The sequence below is a fragment of the Felis catus genome, chromosome C1 (assembly GCF_018350175.1).
Source record: "Felis catus isolate Fca126 chromosome C1, F.catus_Fca126_mat1.0, whole genome shotgun sequence".
NCBI lineage: Eukaryota > Metazoa > Chordata > Mammalia > Carnivora > Felidae > Felis > Felis catus.
In genome coordinates this window covers 45,732,156-45,750,457 of record NC_058375.1, presented here as the reverse complement: position 1 = coordinate 45,750,457, position 18,302 = coordinate 45,732,156, and the positions used below count along the sequence as shown (strand labels likewise).

Below are 18,302 nucleotides of genomic sequence, written 5' to 3'. Positions count from 1 at the left end.
TGGTTTTCACTGTCAGTGCAATATTTTTTTTTTTTTTTAACATTTATTTATTTTTGAGACAGAGAGAGACAGAGCATGAACGGGGGGAGGGCCAGAGAGAGAGGGAGACACAGAATCCGAAGCAGGCTCCAGGCTCTGAGCTGTCAGCACAGAGCCTGATGCGGGGCTCGAACTCATGGACCGTGAGATCGTGACCTGAGCGAAGTCGGACGCTCAACCGACTGAGCCACCCAGGCGCCCCCGTCAGTGCAATATTTAATAAATTACCTGAGCTGTTCTACACTTCATTGTAAAATAGACTCTTTGGTAGTGATTGTGCCCAAATGTAAGCCAACGAAAGTGTTCTGAGCACATTTAAGGTAGGCCAGGCGAAGCTGTGATGTTCAGTAGGTTAGGCGTGTTCAATGCATTTCTGACTTATGATATTTTCCACTTAGGATGCGTTTATCGGGACGTAATGCCATCATAGGTTGAGGAAGCTCTGTAATCAAAAATTCTCTCAATACGGTGTGTTGTGAGTCTTTGAACTTAAATATCTGGGCTCTCCTTTTAGCTCTGTCACTTAGAAGCCTCAGAACCTTCAGGTTAGTGACTCTCCCTCAGTGCCTTACCATTCTCAGCTGCAGAATGGGTATAACTTCACAGAGCCGCGGATCGAATGAAACCAAAAAGTACGAAAGAAATGTAAAAGATCGCTGCCGTTATTAGCATCGTTTTGAGGAATCTGAGGTGCCACGAAATGTCCTCTTTACCTCTTTCTCCTCCAGTGAGAGGAGGAAGCATTTTAACTGTGTGAGACACTGTGGCACCGAACCCAAAGTTTTCAAATGAAGGGATGTTAGCACTGAAATGAGTCCTTGAGTTGTAACCAAACCCTTTCTCCCTAAAGTGACTCAAGCACAGCGGTGAATCCCCTGAGATTAATCCGTAGATTTGTGTAAGAGATGCTGATTTGCAGTGAAAAGCTACGTGTTCGTTTTCAGCATCAAATAGGAAATCGGGCTCAAACCAGGCCAGCTTAGAGTTTCTTCATTTGTGGCCGCGGTATGGTTCAAGGAACTCAGGAGCGGTCCAAGGGCGGGGATTGTGCACGGGGCCTTGGTTCTGCTCCGTGCCCGTGGCATCATCTCGGAGGGAGTACCTTACCTCTGCTACTGCTGATTACCTTTGCTTGGTTAGGAGGGTCGTGATGAAGGTAGTATGGGAGAGTTGAAAATAAATGTCATTGCACGGGCGCCGGGGTGTCTCAGTCGTTAAGCATCTGATTTTGGTTCGGGTCATGATCTCGCGGTTTGTGAGTTCGAGTCCCACCTCAGGTGAGTTCAGGCCCCGCTTCTGGTAAGCTCGTGCCCTGCTTCAGGTGAGCCCCGCTTCTCTCTCTCTCACTCCTTCTCTCTCTGCCCGTCGCTCACTTGCACCCCTCCCCCCCTTTCAAAAACAAGAAAATGTCATTGCAATGAGGAAGTGATAAATTACGGAGTCTAGTCTCCTCAATGGAGAAACTGGCTTATCTCAGGTTCACTCAGTGAGTAGAGACTCGCTCAGTGAGTAGAGAACGCTGGCTGCCGACTCCTACTGTAGTTTTCTTCTCTCTGCATCCAAAGTCATGTGAGCATCATTTATAAATAAAGAAGAAGAAAGAGCATGACGGTGGTAGTGAACATCTGGAACTTGTTAGCCTGTAAGGTTACACAGGGTAAAAGTATAAACAGGTTCAAAGGGGAGTTAGACCAGGAATCGTAGGAAAGAACGCTGGGCGGGGAGCTAGAACACCTGGGTCCAATCTTCAGTTGCGAGTTAATTTGGACCTCGGTTTCTTCCGTGTATAGGGGACCCTTTCATTTCTGACTTGCTGTGCTTCTCAGATTTTAATCTCTGCAACATGTTCTCAAAGGGCTTTTGGTAATATTTAGAGGATATTTCCAATTTTGCAATAAAACAACTGCGAAAACTGTGGTCCTGTTTCCATCCGTCCATTCATTCAATCAGTAGTCTGAGCACCTCTGCCAGAGCAGGTACTCGTCCTGCCCCTCAGGGAATGCCTAAGCCAGGACTTTGCGTTGGACTGGCCTTTGACCGTCTCTCTTTATTGTAGAATCACACTCAGTGTGATGTGGGAACCAAGGTGTAGCACTTAGAAATAATCAGGTATTTATAAACACAGAATCGTTGTGTAAGCGTTAGCAGTGCTGGTGGCTGTTCTCGCTGCCACACCGGCTGGCCCCTGGGCCCGGCTGGCATCTCCCTGCCACCTGGTCATCCTCCCGCTAGACGTGGGAGCCCTTGAGAACTTGGATCAGATCCCCTGCGTTGACCCCTTCCCCAGCGGTAAAAAAAAAAAAAAAATAATGGGAGACGTTGAAAAGGAGTGCCCGGATATGTCAGTCTATTGCTTCCCTTGCGGTTGTGAACACGCTGTCTGTTCCCTGAAGCAGCAAGTGTGGCTCGTCACCCTGCCCTGGGAGGAATTGTGAAAGGAGCTTTGTGGTGTGTGATGAGTTGAACATCGCTGTCCCTGGACTGTGGTTGCAATCAGGAAGTGGCCGGGGCTGTGCTATGGAGTTAAGACAAGAGCAGCAGGCTGTGTGGTGGGGCATCACCAAAGTGGGATTGGTCCTCTGCTGTGTAGGCATCAAGGGCATTTGCCTTACAGAGAGCAGGCTGGCCCCCCACTCCTAATATAAAACCAGGCAGTGTGACTTGATCTTGAGCTTCCACCGTGCCTAACTCATGATTATTGTAGGCAGTTCATGAAATGAAGTGTATGAAAGCAATACCTAGTATGCAGTAGGTAATCAATAATTTTTCCCGGAATGACAAACCTCCCCTAAGTATTAGGAGTAAACAAGGTGGGATGGACAAAGGGTATGAACATCCAGACTCATTGGCTGCCCTTTAGGATTGAGGAGATGGGAGACAATGTGCTGAGACTTGGAAATTTGCAAACACTGAAGGGCATTGTGTTAAAAGTTCCTTGGTTTGGGGGCGCCTGGGTGGCTCAGTCTGTTAAGTCAGACTCTTGATTTCGGCTCAGGTCATGGTCTCAGGGTTCATAGGATCGAGCCCTGTGTTGGGCTCTGTGCTGTCAGTGGATTCTCTCTTTCTCCCTCTCTCTCAGCCTTTCCTTCATTCTCTCTCTCTCTCTCGCTCAAAAATAAATATAAAAAAGTAAATAAATAAAGACAGCTAAAGAAACATGCCAACTAAAGACAATGCTTAATAGTTAACTGGATTCTATTTAAAAAAAAAAAAGCTCCTTGGTTTGTGGAGCAGTATTCTTTTCATCACAACATTCCTCTACAAAGGAAAATGAAAGAATCCCTTTCTACAACCCAGGTCGTTTCCCATCCGTGTTACCAGATTGAAGCCAACAACTCTGCAAAGGCCTGCAGCCTCCTCTCAAGGAGAAGGAGACTGAAGCTTGGAGAGGTTAAGTCATTGCTGAAGGACACCGGGCAGGTGGCAGAGCTGGGACTCACACCCAGGACATGGTCTTAGGCATCCACCCTCCTATAGAAGCCCCCACCACGGCTCAGTGTTGACACAAGGCTGAGATCCCTTACTCAAAAGCTCAGAATCCTGACATTTGCTCAGATCCTCTGACATCCTGGCCACCCTTGACCATGTCCTTGATTCTTCATCTATTTTTTTTTTTTTTTCCATATCTGGGTCCTTGTCTCTTTCTTTGTTTAAAAAAATACGTATATAATTTATATTATATATAATATTTATATTTTTTACATATTATCCATAATATTTATATTTTTACATATCATATGTGTTTATATATAAATATATTTAGTTGTATATTTCTGCTGGGACTTTTTTTAAAAAGGAGAAAATGACCATGTTATTAGCACTTTGCTCTTTCCTCTCCTGCATATTTCTGTCTGTATATTTCTTAAATAGAAAACTGGGATTTTTCTAGATTATAGCCTGCGATTACGTACTGAGCGTTCTCTCGAGCCATGAAATACCCTTCACGGCGTCCACTTTGATGACGGGTCTTGAGACCACCTAATTCCCCCCGTTGGCTTCCTTTCAGATCATCACTGGGGAGTTCTACCGTATCTACTACCTGAAGGAGAAGTCCCGGCCAGCGATTCAGAATCCCTATGTGGCAGCCCTCTACAAGCAGGTGGGCTGCTTCCTCTTCGGCTGTGCCATCAGCCAGTCCTTCACTGACATTGCCAAAGTCTCCATTGGGCGCCTGCGTCCTCACTTCTTGAACGTCTGCAACCCCGATTTCAGCCAGATCAACTGCTCCGAGGGCTACATCCAAAACTACAAATGCAGAGGGGACGACAGCAAAGTCCAAGAGGCCAGGTGAGTCACCACCTGCCGTGGCCACAGCGTGCCTGCTTTGACACGGGCAGCTCAGGGAGCACTTGCGAAGGCGCCTGCGACATGAGGTGCCAGGCTCAGTGCTGGGCTTTGGTTTCAGTGGGTGAATGAGGCATAGTCCCCATCCTTAAGGAACTCGGGGTCAGTTGATTTAGATGCATAGGTAAATAAGCAATTATGGTAGAATACTGGTAAGTCCACTCATTCATTCATTCATTCATTCATTCATTCATTCTTTTGCTTATTCATTGATGGGTGCCTGCTAGGTTCTAGAAAACATGTCCCACGGACTGCCAAGGTGGCAAAACCAAACAAGACAGTGCTGGTCTCAAGGTCACGGTCTAGGGAGAGAAGACGGACAGGCAGACATGTGTCAGGGATGTGCATATGGCCCTCTCATGGCCCTCTCTTGCTCTTGCAGGAAGTCCTTCTTCTCTGGCCACGCCTCCTTCTCCATGTACACTATGCTGTATTTGGTGGTAAGTACCTTCCTTCTGATTCCAATGGAGTGTACTATTGAGCCCCAGCTTAAAGCTCTTCTGTGCAGAGAGCCCTCAGAATGGTTAGGGATAGACCCCATTGTGAAATCCTTGAAAAAGAAGTTAGCTAGAAAAGTTAGGTTCCGTTTTGAGCTCTGCCACAGCCTTAGAAGTTGTTTTCCTTTCTAGGCTTTTCCCATTTGTCAAATAAAAATAATATTGATCATGGCTGCTTGATAAGGCTCGTGTGCCCTTTTTGAAATTGTAAAGTGGTGAAGACACTTGTGTAATATTTTATGGTAACGAGTACTGTCTTCTGACCATCTGTTTACTCAATTGACCCTCCCAGGCACCCTGGTACTACTGTCTCTGTTGTGGGAAAGGATTACTAAATAAGGCTCCGAGAATTCAAGTCAACTGTCAGAATTGACAGGCACTAGAACTGTTGCTCAAATGCAAACCCTGTCATCAAATTCCTAGTGTTCACCATGCCAGGCTTCTTCCATCCCCCGCTGATGGAAAGGCTTTAAAAATCATCAGTATCCAACTACATAGAATGATTTCAAGTTTTTCAGAATACTTCTGCTCCATGAGCACACATCACCTCATGACAGCATGGCGAAGTATGAAATGTGTATCCCCACTGCTTGGAGCCAGAAACTAAGACCCAGGGAGGCTAAGCGGCATGTTGGGGGGTCCCTCAGCTAGTGGTGGGGCCATGATCTGAACCCCTGTGGCCCTGTCTGCCCCGACTTCCTAGAGGTGCTGGGAAGGGACAGGTGAGTGCCCGGTTCTTCCCCAGCTGCTGCACAGACAGCAGCTGGTCTGTTTCTCTTTGCGAGTTAAAAAACGGTCCCCTGCCTCTCCTCTCCCCTTGAATGAGGCCCCTGTGCCAAGGCACTTCCTGCTTTCGGCCCCTTTGATGCAGAGCGAGAAGGCGCTGAGAGGTCAGACATAGCTCAGGGGAGCAAAAGCTGTTTGCAAAAGAACGTTTTGATTTTGACTTATTTAAAAAACATAATTAGGATTTGGAAAACCTAGCAGAAGGTTTTTTTTGTTTTGTTTCCCCCCTCCTCCCAAAACAATCCTTTCCAAGCCTGGAGGCCTCCCGGCTTCCCGTTACCTGGGATGCGGAGCTGAAAGGTGGGCCCCAACCTATGAAAACCTCAAACATGGATTTTGTTTATACACGAATCACACTCCCTCCATTCTTCATTTGTTGTTGTTTTGCTTTCGCTTGGCTTTTAGAAAGCTAATGTTGCGAAGATCTTTCGTTTCCTATTTCGTTTTTTTTTTTTTTTTTGTATTCTACCCAGGTCTGGAAGCAATTTTACAAATGTAATTTCAGTGTTTTGCAAAGGTGCTTGGAGGAGTGGGTCTCTGTTCATTTTTCTCATGTTCCTTCATTTTCTTCCAAGAGAAAAATACTGGGTAATTTTGAAACCAACTGTGTGCACTGTGTGCTCTATGGCCGCCCAAAAGATAAAGGTGCTGACCCGTTTCTGGTGCCTTCTGTGTGCCGGGCACTGGGTCAAGCTCTCTCTCCCACACTGGTTCTCTCAATAACTCGATGAGATGCGTTTTGATTACCCCATTTTAAGCTGGAAACAAACCAACCAACCTGATGCTAAGAAGTTTAGTGATAAAAGTTCTACCTCCAGGGGCGCCTGGGTGGCCCAGTCGGTTAAGCGTCTGACTTCGGCTCAGGTCATGATCTCACGTTTCTTGAGTTTGAGCCCCGTGTCGGGCTCTGTGCTGACAGCTCAGAGCTCAGAGCCCAGAGCCTGCTTCGGATTCTGTGTCTCCCTCTCTCTCTGCCCCTCCCCCACTCGCACTCTGTCTCTGTCTCAAAATAAGTAAGCATTAAAAACAATAAAAGTTCGGGGCGCCTGGGTGGCGCAGTCGGTTAAGCGTCCGACTTCAGCCAGGTCACGATCTCGCGGTCCGGGAGTTCGAGCCCCGCGTCAGGCTCTGGGCTGATGGCTCGGAGCCTGGAGCCTGTTTCCGATACTGTGTCTCCCCCTCTCTCTGCCCCTCCCCCGTTCATGCTCTGTCTCTCTCTGTCCCAAAAATAAATAAAGGTTAAAAAAAAAAATTAAAAAAAAAAAAAACAATAAAAGTTCTACCTCCTGTAAGAGGCAGAAAAGAGATTTGAAGGCTGGTCTCGATGCCACCAGGATCGCTGCCTGTTCTTTTCGTGATACTGCACTACAAAACCAAAACCAACCTCGCCGGGATAAAGTTAAAGAATATAAGCTCCCGACCCTAATTTCAATTTCCCCTGAAGGCGACCTGCCTTTCTTCAGAGCTGCCTTAATGGATGAGATGCCCTCCTTGCCCCCACCCTCCACCACCAGGATGATTACAGCTGGAGATCTCTGCAGGGGTGAGGAGTAAGGGGTAGTTCAGACTGGGTGTTTATTTGCATCTCTGAGGGAGGAAAAAAATTACAGTGCCTTTATGTTCCTGGAAAGAAGGAAGGGAAGGAGGGAGGGAGGAAGAGAAGAGCGTCCTTAGTCCTTCACGTCCCTCGCATCTGCTACACGTGCACACACAGCCATGCGCACATCACACGTTGGAGGACCCTTGCAAACAGACACAACTCACGGACACCCACATATACAACCTGGAAACACATAGCTCCATTTTTAGCTCTGAGGTTATCTTGCCCTAAGGCAACCTCTGAGGCTAAATTCCAAGGAGGACAGTGCTCATTCCCAGGGCTCTTCCTCTATGTGATGTCACACCGAAGTCTCAACCCTCTCTATGTCCAATTTGCAGAGGTTTCTAAAGCAAGTTAGAACACCACGGCTGCCCGTCAGGGTCAGTGGGAAATGCTGTAGTCGGCCAGAGCAGCCCTCAGACCCATCCCCCAGGGATGTGGAGCTTCCCAAAGTACTGGAGCTGGGCAAATGAGACCACAGGAGACCCTGGCCTCCCCCCCCAAGGGCAGCCTCCTTGGGGCCTTCCGGGGAAAATCGCCTTTGAACCAGCTGGGTGTCGGCAGCATTGATGGCCTTTGCCCTCAAGGTCAGGCAGACCTGGAAGATTCTGCCCTGGCGGTTACTAGCTCTGGAACCAGGCATTGCTCACTGAGCTTTGAAGCCTCGGTGTATTCCTCTATAAAGTAGAGACAATAGTGTAATTCGCAGGGTTTTCGCCACTTCACTTCTTTAGGTCCCACGTTCTCCAGCTGTCCTATGAAAGAGTGGAATTAGATGGCACCTACTTACTTCTCAATCTCTGTGGCTCTCTTTGAAAGATGTTTGCACTACCCTAAACTCTGCAAGGGAAGACGGGAAGCCCTCGGGGGCAAACTTATGCCCTCATGGCCCTGGCGTTCAAAGAGAGGGGCGGACAGGAAGCACTCTAGGCCTGTTGACGGCAGCTGCCCTCTAGAGCCTCCCATGGCTTTGAAGGACACTCCGTATTAGGTTTTGATTTGTAAAATGGTTAGCTTGGAAAAACCATGCCCCAAACACCAAATTATCTCTGGGCATAGACGCTTAACAGATGAGGTTAAGGCATGTTAGTGATTAATGCAGATTCTAATAAGAAAAACCCACAGCATGTATAAGCGCATGTGAAGCTTTCCTAGCCCGGAGTCCTGGCCCCAACCCCAGGGAACCACATCTGGACTGGCCCTGTACCCTCCACGGTCGGGGACTGAGGATAACTTGGCTTTCTGGATAAAACGCCTATACCAGCACAGGCACTAAACCATGTAGCAACCAGACAACCTGGTGTTTCTCGTGTTGTGCCAGCACCCTGCTACCTCCCGGGGCCCCTGACGTGCATCGGACGTGGGCCCTGCCCTCCAGGGACTCAACTCGGTTTCGGCATTTGGCGTTCAGCGCGTATTCAGTGGGTGGCTGTTACACACCAAACAGCGTGCTGGGGGGGGTGGAATTATAGACATGGGGAAGTCGTGGTCACAGCCTTGGGGAGTTCAGTCTAGGGGAGCAAGGAGACAGTGACAGCGGTTGGGTACGCTGTGTGCTGGGGTGGATGCGGGATCTTATGGAAGCTCGGGGTCGTGGCACCCCCAGCCAGCCCAGAGTGGAGGGGGGCAGAGCTGGGGAAGGGTTCCCGTAGGGTAAAGATGGGCAGATTGGAAGGACCACCCGTGTGCAGGTGAAAAGGGGGACGATGGTTTGGGGGCTGTAGGTTTTCATTTCGGTCTAGCTGGGGTGGCTGGTAGGGGAGGAAGCAGGGGCGGGAGGGCACAGTGAAAGCTGAGAGGACCTTTGGGACCAGCCACCCCAGCTCCTCCTCCTCTAGTCCAGAGCAGGCAGCAAGTTGGTGGTGAGGCCTTTCCCTTGTTGCTGCGCTCCCCTCCCCAAACGTGAACCTTGGCCGCTTGCCTTTTTCAGGGTCAGAGAAGCCTTTCCTGGCCCCTTTCTGCAATACTCCCTGACTCCCCTGTGCAGCCTAATCCCTGCCCCCCTCCCCCGACCAGTTTCTCACCATCTGACATACTATATATTCTTCGCTTCTTTGTTTATCTCTGCCGGATAGATTGTAAGCTTCGTGAGGGAGGCGTTTTTGTCTCTTGACTCACTCTTGTATCCCACTGCCCCAAACAGCGTCTGACACTTAGTTGCAATGAATATTTGACGAGTGAGTGAATGAATCAATCTCAGGTCTTCAACATTCCCAGGCCATGCTGCTTTCCGTTCCATGCAGGTTTTGTCCCTCTCCTCATTGATTTGTTCCTCTCCTCATTGAATTGATAGATCGTGAAGGACCTATGTGGTGTAAGGAAGGCCTCTGCTGCCTCTTTGCTGAACTGTTTATGCACTGGCTCTTTACTGCAGTGCCCATGAGAAATGTTGATGTGTCAAAGGGTTTGTCGGATACCCAGGAAACAGGGAAGCGGCCGTCCTCTGACCGCCATGTTCCCTGGCCTGTGGTTGTTAGTCATTGAGGTTTTGTTCAGTGTGTTTAGAATCCTGGAGCGGTGGGGTCTGGTATGCCCACGAGACATGCCCACAGATCCTGGGAGTTTCTGGTGAAACCCCTTGTAGGGACAAGATGGCTGTTTGTAAGGGGAATAAACCACTGTACCAAATGTTTTCCAAACTCTTCCCCACCCCCATCTACATCCATCCATCCAACCAGCCTTCTGTCCATCTGCCCAGCCATCAGTCTGTCCATCCATTCAGCCAGCCAGCAGTTTCTGAGCCAGATCTTGTGTGAGCGCCTGAGGACACCAAGAGACCTCATATTTGGTGTGGAAGTCCTGAAAGGTAGAGTCTCAGAACAGTTGGATGAGGTCCCCAATTCGGGTGGACTGAGGCACGGAGCCCCAAGGGGAAGGGCTGTGAACTCCACTCTGAGGTGCACTGACTCGGTTCACAGGGTCTACGTAGCTTATGATCAGGTCAGAGATTCTAATACCCTGACTCTTCCAAAAGCTGTGTACTTGTATTTTAACATGGGCCTTGTAAAAGTATGTGACCGGTGAATTCAAGGAGCGTGAGTGTTCAGATGTTCCCCGTAGGTTGTCCTTAAGTCCACGACAAGCGGGTAGTCCCCTCAAATTGCTTTTCTCCCAAGACAAATCCAGTATAAAAGACCATTACTTTGTGTGGAGAGCACTAATTTCCTCAAAGGAAGCCAGGCTCTGTGGTTAGATCTCAGTCTTAGAAAAAGACACATCTTACTCAGTGTAAATCGTGGCTCTTTGTTACCTTGAGCAAGTGACAGGGCCTTTTGGCCTTGATCTCTTCATCTGAAAAATGGGCACAATGGTGGTATCTACCCAACAGGATGATTGTGACAGTTGCAGGTGAGGCCGTTTAAAGCCCCGGCACTGTGTCTGAAACCGTGCTTGACAAATGGGGAGTGTATGTTTCTCCCCCTGATAGTGACAGAAAACAAGAGCTGATTCCCTTCTCAAGGAGGAGAAAAGTCGACTAAACATTCTTCTTTCGTCCTGAAAGTAGTCGAATAGCTTCCCAGAGAGAAGTGCCTGTTCTGCACCACATAGACGAATCACCCGGCACAGGCACCAGAGCCAGGCGTGAGCCGTGGAGGAGCTGAGAGGAGGAGGAAAGTTTCTCCCTGTGGGTGTCAGTGATCTGGACCGACTTCCAGGAAGAGAGCATATGCAGGGACATAAGGAGGGACAAAAGCCTCCTTTTCACTCTGAGCAGAGCAGTCCCAAGAGCAATGGAAATGAAGTAAGAGGACAGTACCGACCTGTTTCACCAGTATGCAAATCATGTAATGAAACACAAATGACTTCGCAAGGAGGAGTGTGACTCACCCCACATGTGACTCGGCTGGTTCTGACCAGAGGAGCCAGCTTGAGTTCAGCCAGACCTCTCTAAAGAGTTTTTGTTGAATTTCACAGGACCCCAGTTTGGGAGCTAGGACCAGGAAGGAGAAGAGAACTCCATTTAGGGAGTGAGTTGGGTGTGCCAGGGACTTCCACATACATCATTTTGGGGATGGGGGTTCACGGGCAGACATAGTCTTTTCTGTTGTAAGCTACCTGTCTACAATCAGCAGTGTTATTTTAGCAATTGGGGAGAAAAATCTTAGTCAAAGAATGAGATTTAATTAAAAAAATTTTTTTTTTTACATTTAATTCCTTTTTGAGAGAGAGAGAGACAGAGCATCAGCAGGGGAGAGGCAGAGAGAGCGGAAGACACAGAATCCGAAGCAGGCTCCATGCTCTGAGCTGTCAGCACAGAGCCCGACGCAGGGCTCGAACCCACTAACCGGGAGATCATGACCTGAGCCGAAGTCGGACACCCAACTGACTGAGCCACCCAGGCGCCCCGAGATTTAATTTTTAATGTGAACATATTCTTTTTGCATGGAGGAACTTATTTTTTATTCATGTTTCTGTCTTTCACAATTTTGAACAGATGTACACGATATGTGTTGGAGGTTTTTTTTTTTAATGAACAAAACCCCTTACTCTGTAAGAGAAAGCAGAAATTTCAGAGAAGCAGAGTGACTGGTTCAGGGTCCCCCAGCTGGCCTGGAGCAGAGAAAAGATTCAAGTTTGGTTTTGCTCTGATTGCAAATCAGACACTTTTCTGCAGTGTCACACTGATGGTTAGAAGTGGATTCTCCCAGCCCAGAGGTCTTCACACAGAAGGGGAAGTAAAGACAGATCGGTCAGGACCTCAGGGCTGCTGACCACGAGGAGAGATCAAGGTGATTCAGCCTTTCTGGTTTTGTCCAACTCTGCCTATGTCTTTGCTAACTACTCGTTCAGGGTGCCTGGGACTTTGCTGAAGCCCCTGCAGAAATTCTGATTCCGGGCAAGTCTCCTTGCTGTTTGGTCTAGGACAGGGGCCATGGGAGTGTTGTGGTCAGAAGTGCGACTTCCTCCCGTGGAATGGCAGTGAACGCAGCCTCTTGCCCCACGGACTGTTCCCAGGCTCAGGTTTCCGAGAGCAGGAGAACTGGGCTATGAACCGGCAGAAGCTAATGCATTTAGCAGCAGGGTTGCTGGGGCATGGAGGGACTTACCAGGTCCTTCGGTCAGCCTCCAAGCCTGTTGTAACAGCTTCTCAAATCAGAATTAGCCACAAGGTGGAAGGTGATTGCGCAACCTTTTGCTTTGGTAATCTACTTGTTTTGGCGAAATCCCTCATCGCCAGCGAGTAAATGGCATTCACCCTTCGTAAAGGGTTGACACAGGTTTCTGAAGAGTGCCTTGAGTTCCCGTGTCACGCCAGGCAGGGTCCTGTGTGTCCCATTCGATCCCGGCAACCCTGAGAGGGAGATAGTGTTGTACCTGTTCCACAGATGAGAAGTTGGGGGCCCACCCACTTAGGAGGTGACAGAGCCAGGAATGGAGTTGGGGCCGCTTCACCCCAAAATTCCCATTGCCGCCGCCGCTGTGCTTTCCCCCTGCAGCCCCAGCTGCAGACCCCAGGATCAGCCCTGAGGCCTTGAGCCATTCGTGGGTAAAATGTGTTGGTTACAGATGGGAGGGGAGGAGCAAGCTTCAGCGTGCCAGTCCATGTCTGCCGGCCAGTCCATGTCTGACTACTTCCCAAAGGGATTCTTTTCCTGTGGCCCCTACTCCTTTTTCATTCATAAGCACTCCCTTCCTGAAGCTCTCCTGATGACTGGTCTCTTCCTCTCTCTTCAAGTTCCTCTGGTGTATTTATTTTTTTCTTTTCGTGAGCTCCAGTATCTGAGTCAGTAGAAGGGGAGATGTGGGCCGTGTCCGGTTGGGAAACCCACCCTTCCTCTGCCCCACCCTCATTTCCAAGGCCCATGACCTAAACTCTGCACGGGGAGGGAGAAGCCCTGGAGGATTCTAAAGAAGCATTTTCTGAGGATCTGCGGACTTTTCAGTTGAGGGAAATGAGAAAATCTCAGGGCCGGGTTAAGAAATGTGGTTAGAGGGGTGCCTGGGTGGCTCAGTCGGTTAAGCGTCCCGACTTCGGCTCAGGTCACGATCTCGTGGTCCGTGAGTTCGAGCCCCGCGTCGGGCTCTGGGCTTACGGCTCAGAGCCTGGAGCCTGCTTCCGATTCTGTGTCTCCCTCTCTCTGTGCCCCTCCCCCGTTCATGCTCTGTCTCTCTCTCTGTCTCAAAAATAAATAAAAACGTTAAAAAAATTTAAAAAAAAATTTTTTTTTAATAAAAAAAAAAAGAAATGTGGTTAGAGAATAAAATCTGTGTCTTGAGCAGAACTTGGTGCCAGGCACCTCTACCGTAGCAGCCACCTGTACTACAGCCTGAGAGATAGTGGCTGTTACACTTATTTTCTTTGTGAGAAAACTCAAGCTCAGTGAGATTTTCCTTTTTTTTTTTTTTTTTTTTATGTTTTATTTATTTGGAGAGAGAGAGCATGAGTGTGAGCAGGGGAGGGGCAGAGAGAGAGGGAGACACAGAATCCGGAGCAGGCTCCACACTGTCAGCACAGAGCCCAGCGCAGGGCTCGAACCCACCACAGGGCTCGAACCCACCACCTGTGAGATCATGACCTGAGCCCAAATCAAGAGTCCCGATGCTTAACGGACTAAGGCACCCAGGCGCCCCATTACCTCTTCTTGTAGATTTTCAACTGTTTATTTTTTATATACGAGAAACTGTTGATCTTTATCACTTGTTCAACCGTGCCCATCAGTGCATTCTTTATTATTTCTCATTCGTTATTCTTAGATTGCCCAATAACGCATTCATAGCATTTCATAATGATTATAGAGTTGCCTGCTGTTTTCTTGGCCTGGGTTTTAAAATTGTCTTTCCGGTTAGTTGTGGATTCAGTGCTGGCGAACTTTCCCGCCCTGTCAGGGCTGGCTCTGGAATCTTCCACCCTTCTTTCTCCTCAGGACCAGCCAGTGGCTTGCTCCTTCCTGACCACCAGGAGGAAGGTGTCCCTTTGTCTCCGGCAGGGCAGAGTCCCATCCCTGCCGTCCCAGGTCCATCTTTGGGCCATCGGCTCCTCCCTGTGCTCTCTTCCCCTTTCTCCTGGTCTCCCCCTGCGCTTGCCTTTGATTTGTCTTCGGAAGTTCCCCTTGTCCACTTGCCTTTTCCCCTTCATTTCCCAAGTTCCCACAGGAACCTGGGAAGTAGGTTGTGCCCAGAGGTTAGAACGGAAACTGCAGCCAGATAACTCCAAGGGACAATGCTCAGTTGACGTCATTTCTTTGCCTCGGCCAGAGGTGGTTTTTTTCTTTCTTCCATTTTTCTTCAGGTTACTCTTCTACTCCACCCAGCCCAGTATCTGTCAACCTCTGTGTGAAAGCTCCCTGGCATTGTCTGGTTGGTTTATGTGTTTCCTTTATATTCAAGCTCAAAAATCCATAGTTAGACTTAGACACTTGGTCTTTGGTAGGGTTGCTTTGTTTTGAAGCAGAAGCCTCCCCTTGTGACTATCTCGATAACCTCTCCTATCGATCCTGCATTTATTTCCAACACGATCCTAAGAGGCGAGTCATGTAGGGACTGTACAGCCATATCTCCAGGAATACACACAAATGCGTGAAATGAGTTGTCACGGGTTGCAGAAAAGAAAGCTTTCCTACCCTGGTTAGTATTCATTGGTGAGTTTCAATCAAACTTCAAATCTTCAAAAGAAGATGATGAAAAGAAACTAGTGAACTTAGGAAGTGTCCAGTGTGGTCCAGGCTGTGGATTCTTTTTTTTTTTTTTTTTTTTTCTTTTTAAGTTTATTTATTTATTTTGAGAGAGAAAGAGCATGTGTGCACATAAGTGGGGCAGGGGCGGAAAGAGGTGGGGGAGAGAGAAAATCCCAAGCAGTCTCTGCACCGCCAGCATCGAGCCCGACGCGGGGCTGGAACCCACAAACTGTGAGATCGTGACCTGAACTGAAGTCAGACACTTAACCAATTGAGCCAGCCAGGCGCCCCCAGGCTGTGTATTCTAAGGCATTCCTTGCTGTCTCCATTTTAATTCTTTCTTTCTTTCTTTCTTTCTTTCTTTCTTTCTTTTCTTTTCTTTTCTTTTCTTTTCTTTTCTTTTCTTTTCTTTTCTTTTCTTTTCTTTCTCTCTTTCTCTCTTTCTCTCTTCCTTCCTTCCTTTCTTTCTCTTTCTTTCTCTCTTTCTTCTTTTCTTTCTTTCTCTCTCTCTTTCCCTTTCTTTCTTTCTTTCTTTCTTTCTTTCTTTCTTTCTTTCTCTCTCTCTCTCTCTCTCTCTCTCTCTTTCTTCCATATGGGAGCTGAGGCTCAAGGCTTAAATAACTGGCTTGAGGTCATATCCAGGCTGAATGCTTTTTGTAAAACATGCCACCTGAGGTCCAGATGGGTCCATTTAACGGAAGTGTAGTGGTGTTCTAATGCACTGAGCTTCTGTTCATTTTTTCTCCTCTGTCCAGCTCTACCTTCAGGCCCGCTTCACTTGGCGAGGGGCCCGCCTGCTCCGGCCCCTCCTGCAGTTCACCCTGATCATGATGGCCTTTTACACAGGACTGTCGCGTGTGTCCGACCACAAGCACCATCCCAGCGATGTGCTTGCAGGATTTGCTCAAGGAGCCCTGGTGGCCTGCTGCATAGTGAGTAGCATCGTATTCTTACTACACACGCAGAGCCCCACACCGCCTGCTTGTTAAATGTTTCCAGCTCAGTGACCAAAGCTAGGGAGCTCTCAATCCTTTTTTCTGCTTGGTGTATAAAGAGTCACCCCGCCCCAGGACCCCTTCAGTAAAAGGAAAGTCATTTCTGTTTCCTTCCAGCCTGTGAGTTTTCATTCAGCAGAGTCTGTGAGTCCTCAGGTTTGGGCTCATAGAACGTTGCAGCCGGAGATCTTGGATAGTGGCCACCTTGCTCACTTTATTGATGAGGACATTTAGGGTTTGAGAGGGGAAGAAACTTGCCCCAGGTCACATGTCAGGTGACCAGCAGAGTCTGGGTCCCTGACTCAGTGCTCACGTGCTGCTTTGGTGGACACTTAAAATTGAGTTGAATTCAGAATCTTGGGAAGCTTCCACCCTTCCCAGTATGACCTTTAGGGTGACTTGGTCAGACCCTAAACGTGGTGTCGGCTAGACAAGAGGGGGCTTGGTCAAGGCTGAGCCTTACCTTGGCTAGCTAAAGGGCCTTGTACATCAAGAGAAGGCCTTGTACCTAGAGAATGGCCTCGGGATGGGCCAGGTTCTCATTTGCCCCAGGTGACTGGGTTACCCTTTTCCCATATTTCATCCCTGACTCTGTGAACGTGCATAAGGCATCCCAGCTCTCTGAGCTTCTGTCCCCTCAAGAATCTCTGCTTTTCTTGCCTGCTAAAAGTTTTGAGGGGTTTATTCAGCACACATGGTGGAGCTCCTGCTCTGATACCGTGCCTTCCTGGGCCCCACTCTGGGGAGCTCACACCAGGCCAGCGAGAATCTCAGAGCACAGTCATGTCTGGATGTTTAGGCACCACACATGCGGGTCGTGTTGTTCGTATAATCCTTGCCCACTTGCAGTAAGACTCATGAACAATAGAAATCTGGACGAGCCCTTGGCCTTTCTTCATTTCTAAACCTGGCTGCTGCCATGAGTCTCCCTACGATCACCTCTCCCACTCACTCCTGTGATGGCGTTTGTCACCCTGTGCTGACATTGCAGATGTGTGTATCCCTTTAGACTGTAAATTTCCCCGGGGACAGGGACCATAGATGACACACTATTGTTCTCCCCGTCTCCCCAGTGCCTCTCAGGGAGTCTGGCTCAGAGTAGATAAATCTTTAATCCACGGAAAGCTTGAGTCAATGGGTGGCTCTCCTCTTCCTTGAGAACACTACAAGAGACATTGTGTTGGAGGCAGAGGGATGAATAAGGCACGGGCCTTGCTTCCAAGGAAATCCCAGTCTACTCGCTCCCACCGCCTGGCCAGCACAGGGGTTAGAACACAGCACGGGGCTGTCATGGAGATACGGACAGGGTGCTTCGGCTGCAGGTGAGGGCCGGGTGCAGGGGGAAGGAAGTGGGCAGGGAGTAGTGGCGATCGAGTGGGCACCAGGTAGAAGGTCGTGTCTGAGCTGCTTGTCAGTTTTGGCAGGAGAATCCTGGCCTAAGGACTTGCCTCTTTTGACGGCTTTGTTCATCACTTTCTTTCTTCCTTTTTTTTTTTTTTTTCAGTCAAGGTCAGAAGGGAGAGAAATTGGGGGAGCAAACCGTTAAATGAGAGCATCGGTCACCGGCCAGCTCAGTCTCTGATGCTTTAATGTGAAGTGACAGCAGGGGACGGGTGTTTGCTCGAGGGGGTAACCCTTTGTCGACTGTGGCCTTCTGAGCCGTGCTCTTGGCAGGCGCCCGGCCCACCGGCCTGCTGCTGTGTTTTCTTCCGCGTGCTGCTGTCCTAGTTAGGGTCTCCTGCACCCCCAGTTTAAAAAGGTGCAGAGATGCTTTGTAGCCTGCCTCTTTCGTATCCTATAGCACTCTCCGTGCACAATGAGACAGTATCTGGGAGGACCGCGGTTTATTTTCAACAAGGGAAATGAGAGGTCTGACTTTTGTCCTGTTTGACTCTGGCTGACTGTAGCTGAGGAGAGGAAGTTGGTACGAGCATTTACTAAGCCCCTACTCTGTGCTGGCACCATTCCAGATCCTTTACCCATGGTCGATGGCTGCTCCCGGGTGCTCCCTGACTTGAAAGCTTTGCCCTCTGCACTTGGCAAGGAAGGATGGTCACTGGGGCTGAAGGCCATCCAGAGTTAACCCGAGGCGGAACAGCACAGACCACACAGACTTATTTTCTGGCAGTTCTCGAGTTTGGAATTACAAAATAGGTCTCACTGGGCTAAGATCAAGGTGTTGGCGGGCTGCGTTCCTTCTGGAAGCTGCCTGCGTTCTTGAGCCCGTGGCCCCTTCCTCCCCCTCCAGGTCTGTCTTTCCTTCTCTCTGGCCTCTGCTTCTGTCACTACATCTCCCCCTGTGATTCTGACTCTCTCGCCTCCCTCTTAGGAGGGCTCGGGAGATTCCATGGAGTCCGCCCGGTGATCCAGGGAAATCTCCCCATCTCCAGGTCTTCAACTTCATCCCACCTGCAGAGTCTGTTTG

General features: G+C 49.0%; 1 protein-coding gene across 4 annotated transcripts in view; it reads left to right on the top strand.

Moving 5' to 3' along the window:
* PLPP3 (phospholipid phosphatase 3) overlaps positions 1-18,302 on the top strand; it is an 89,697-nt gene that overhangs the window by 59,126 nt on the left and 12,269 nt on the right. For 3 of the 4 annotated variants that reach the window (XM_023258741.2, XM_019837081.3, XM_003990199.6), the window contains 3 exons: positions 4,046-4,326; positions 4,766-4,823; positions 15,638-15,814. In XM_023258741.2, coding sequence (XP_023114509.1) covers positions 4,046-4,326; positions 4,766-4,823; positions 15,638-15,814 — 516 coding nt within the window. The remainder of the gene's footprint in view (positions 1-4,045; positions 4,327-4,765; positions 4,824-15,637; positions 15,815-18,302) is intronic. The other variant, XM_023258742.2, reaches the window with a different exon arrangement.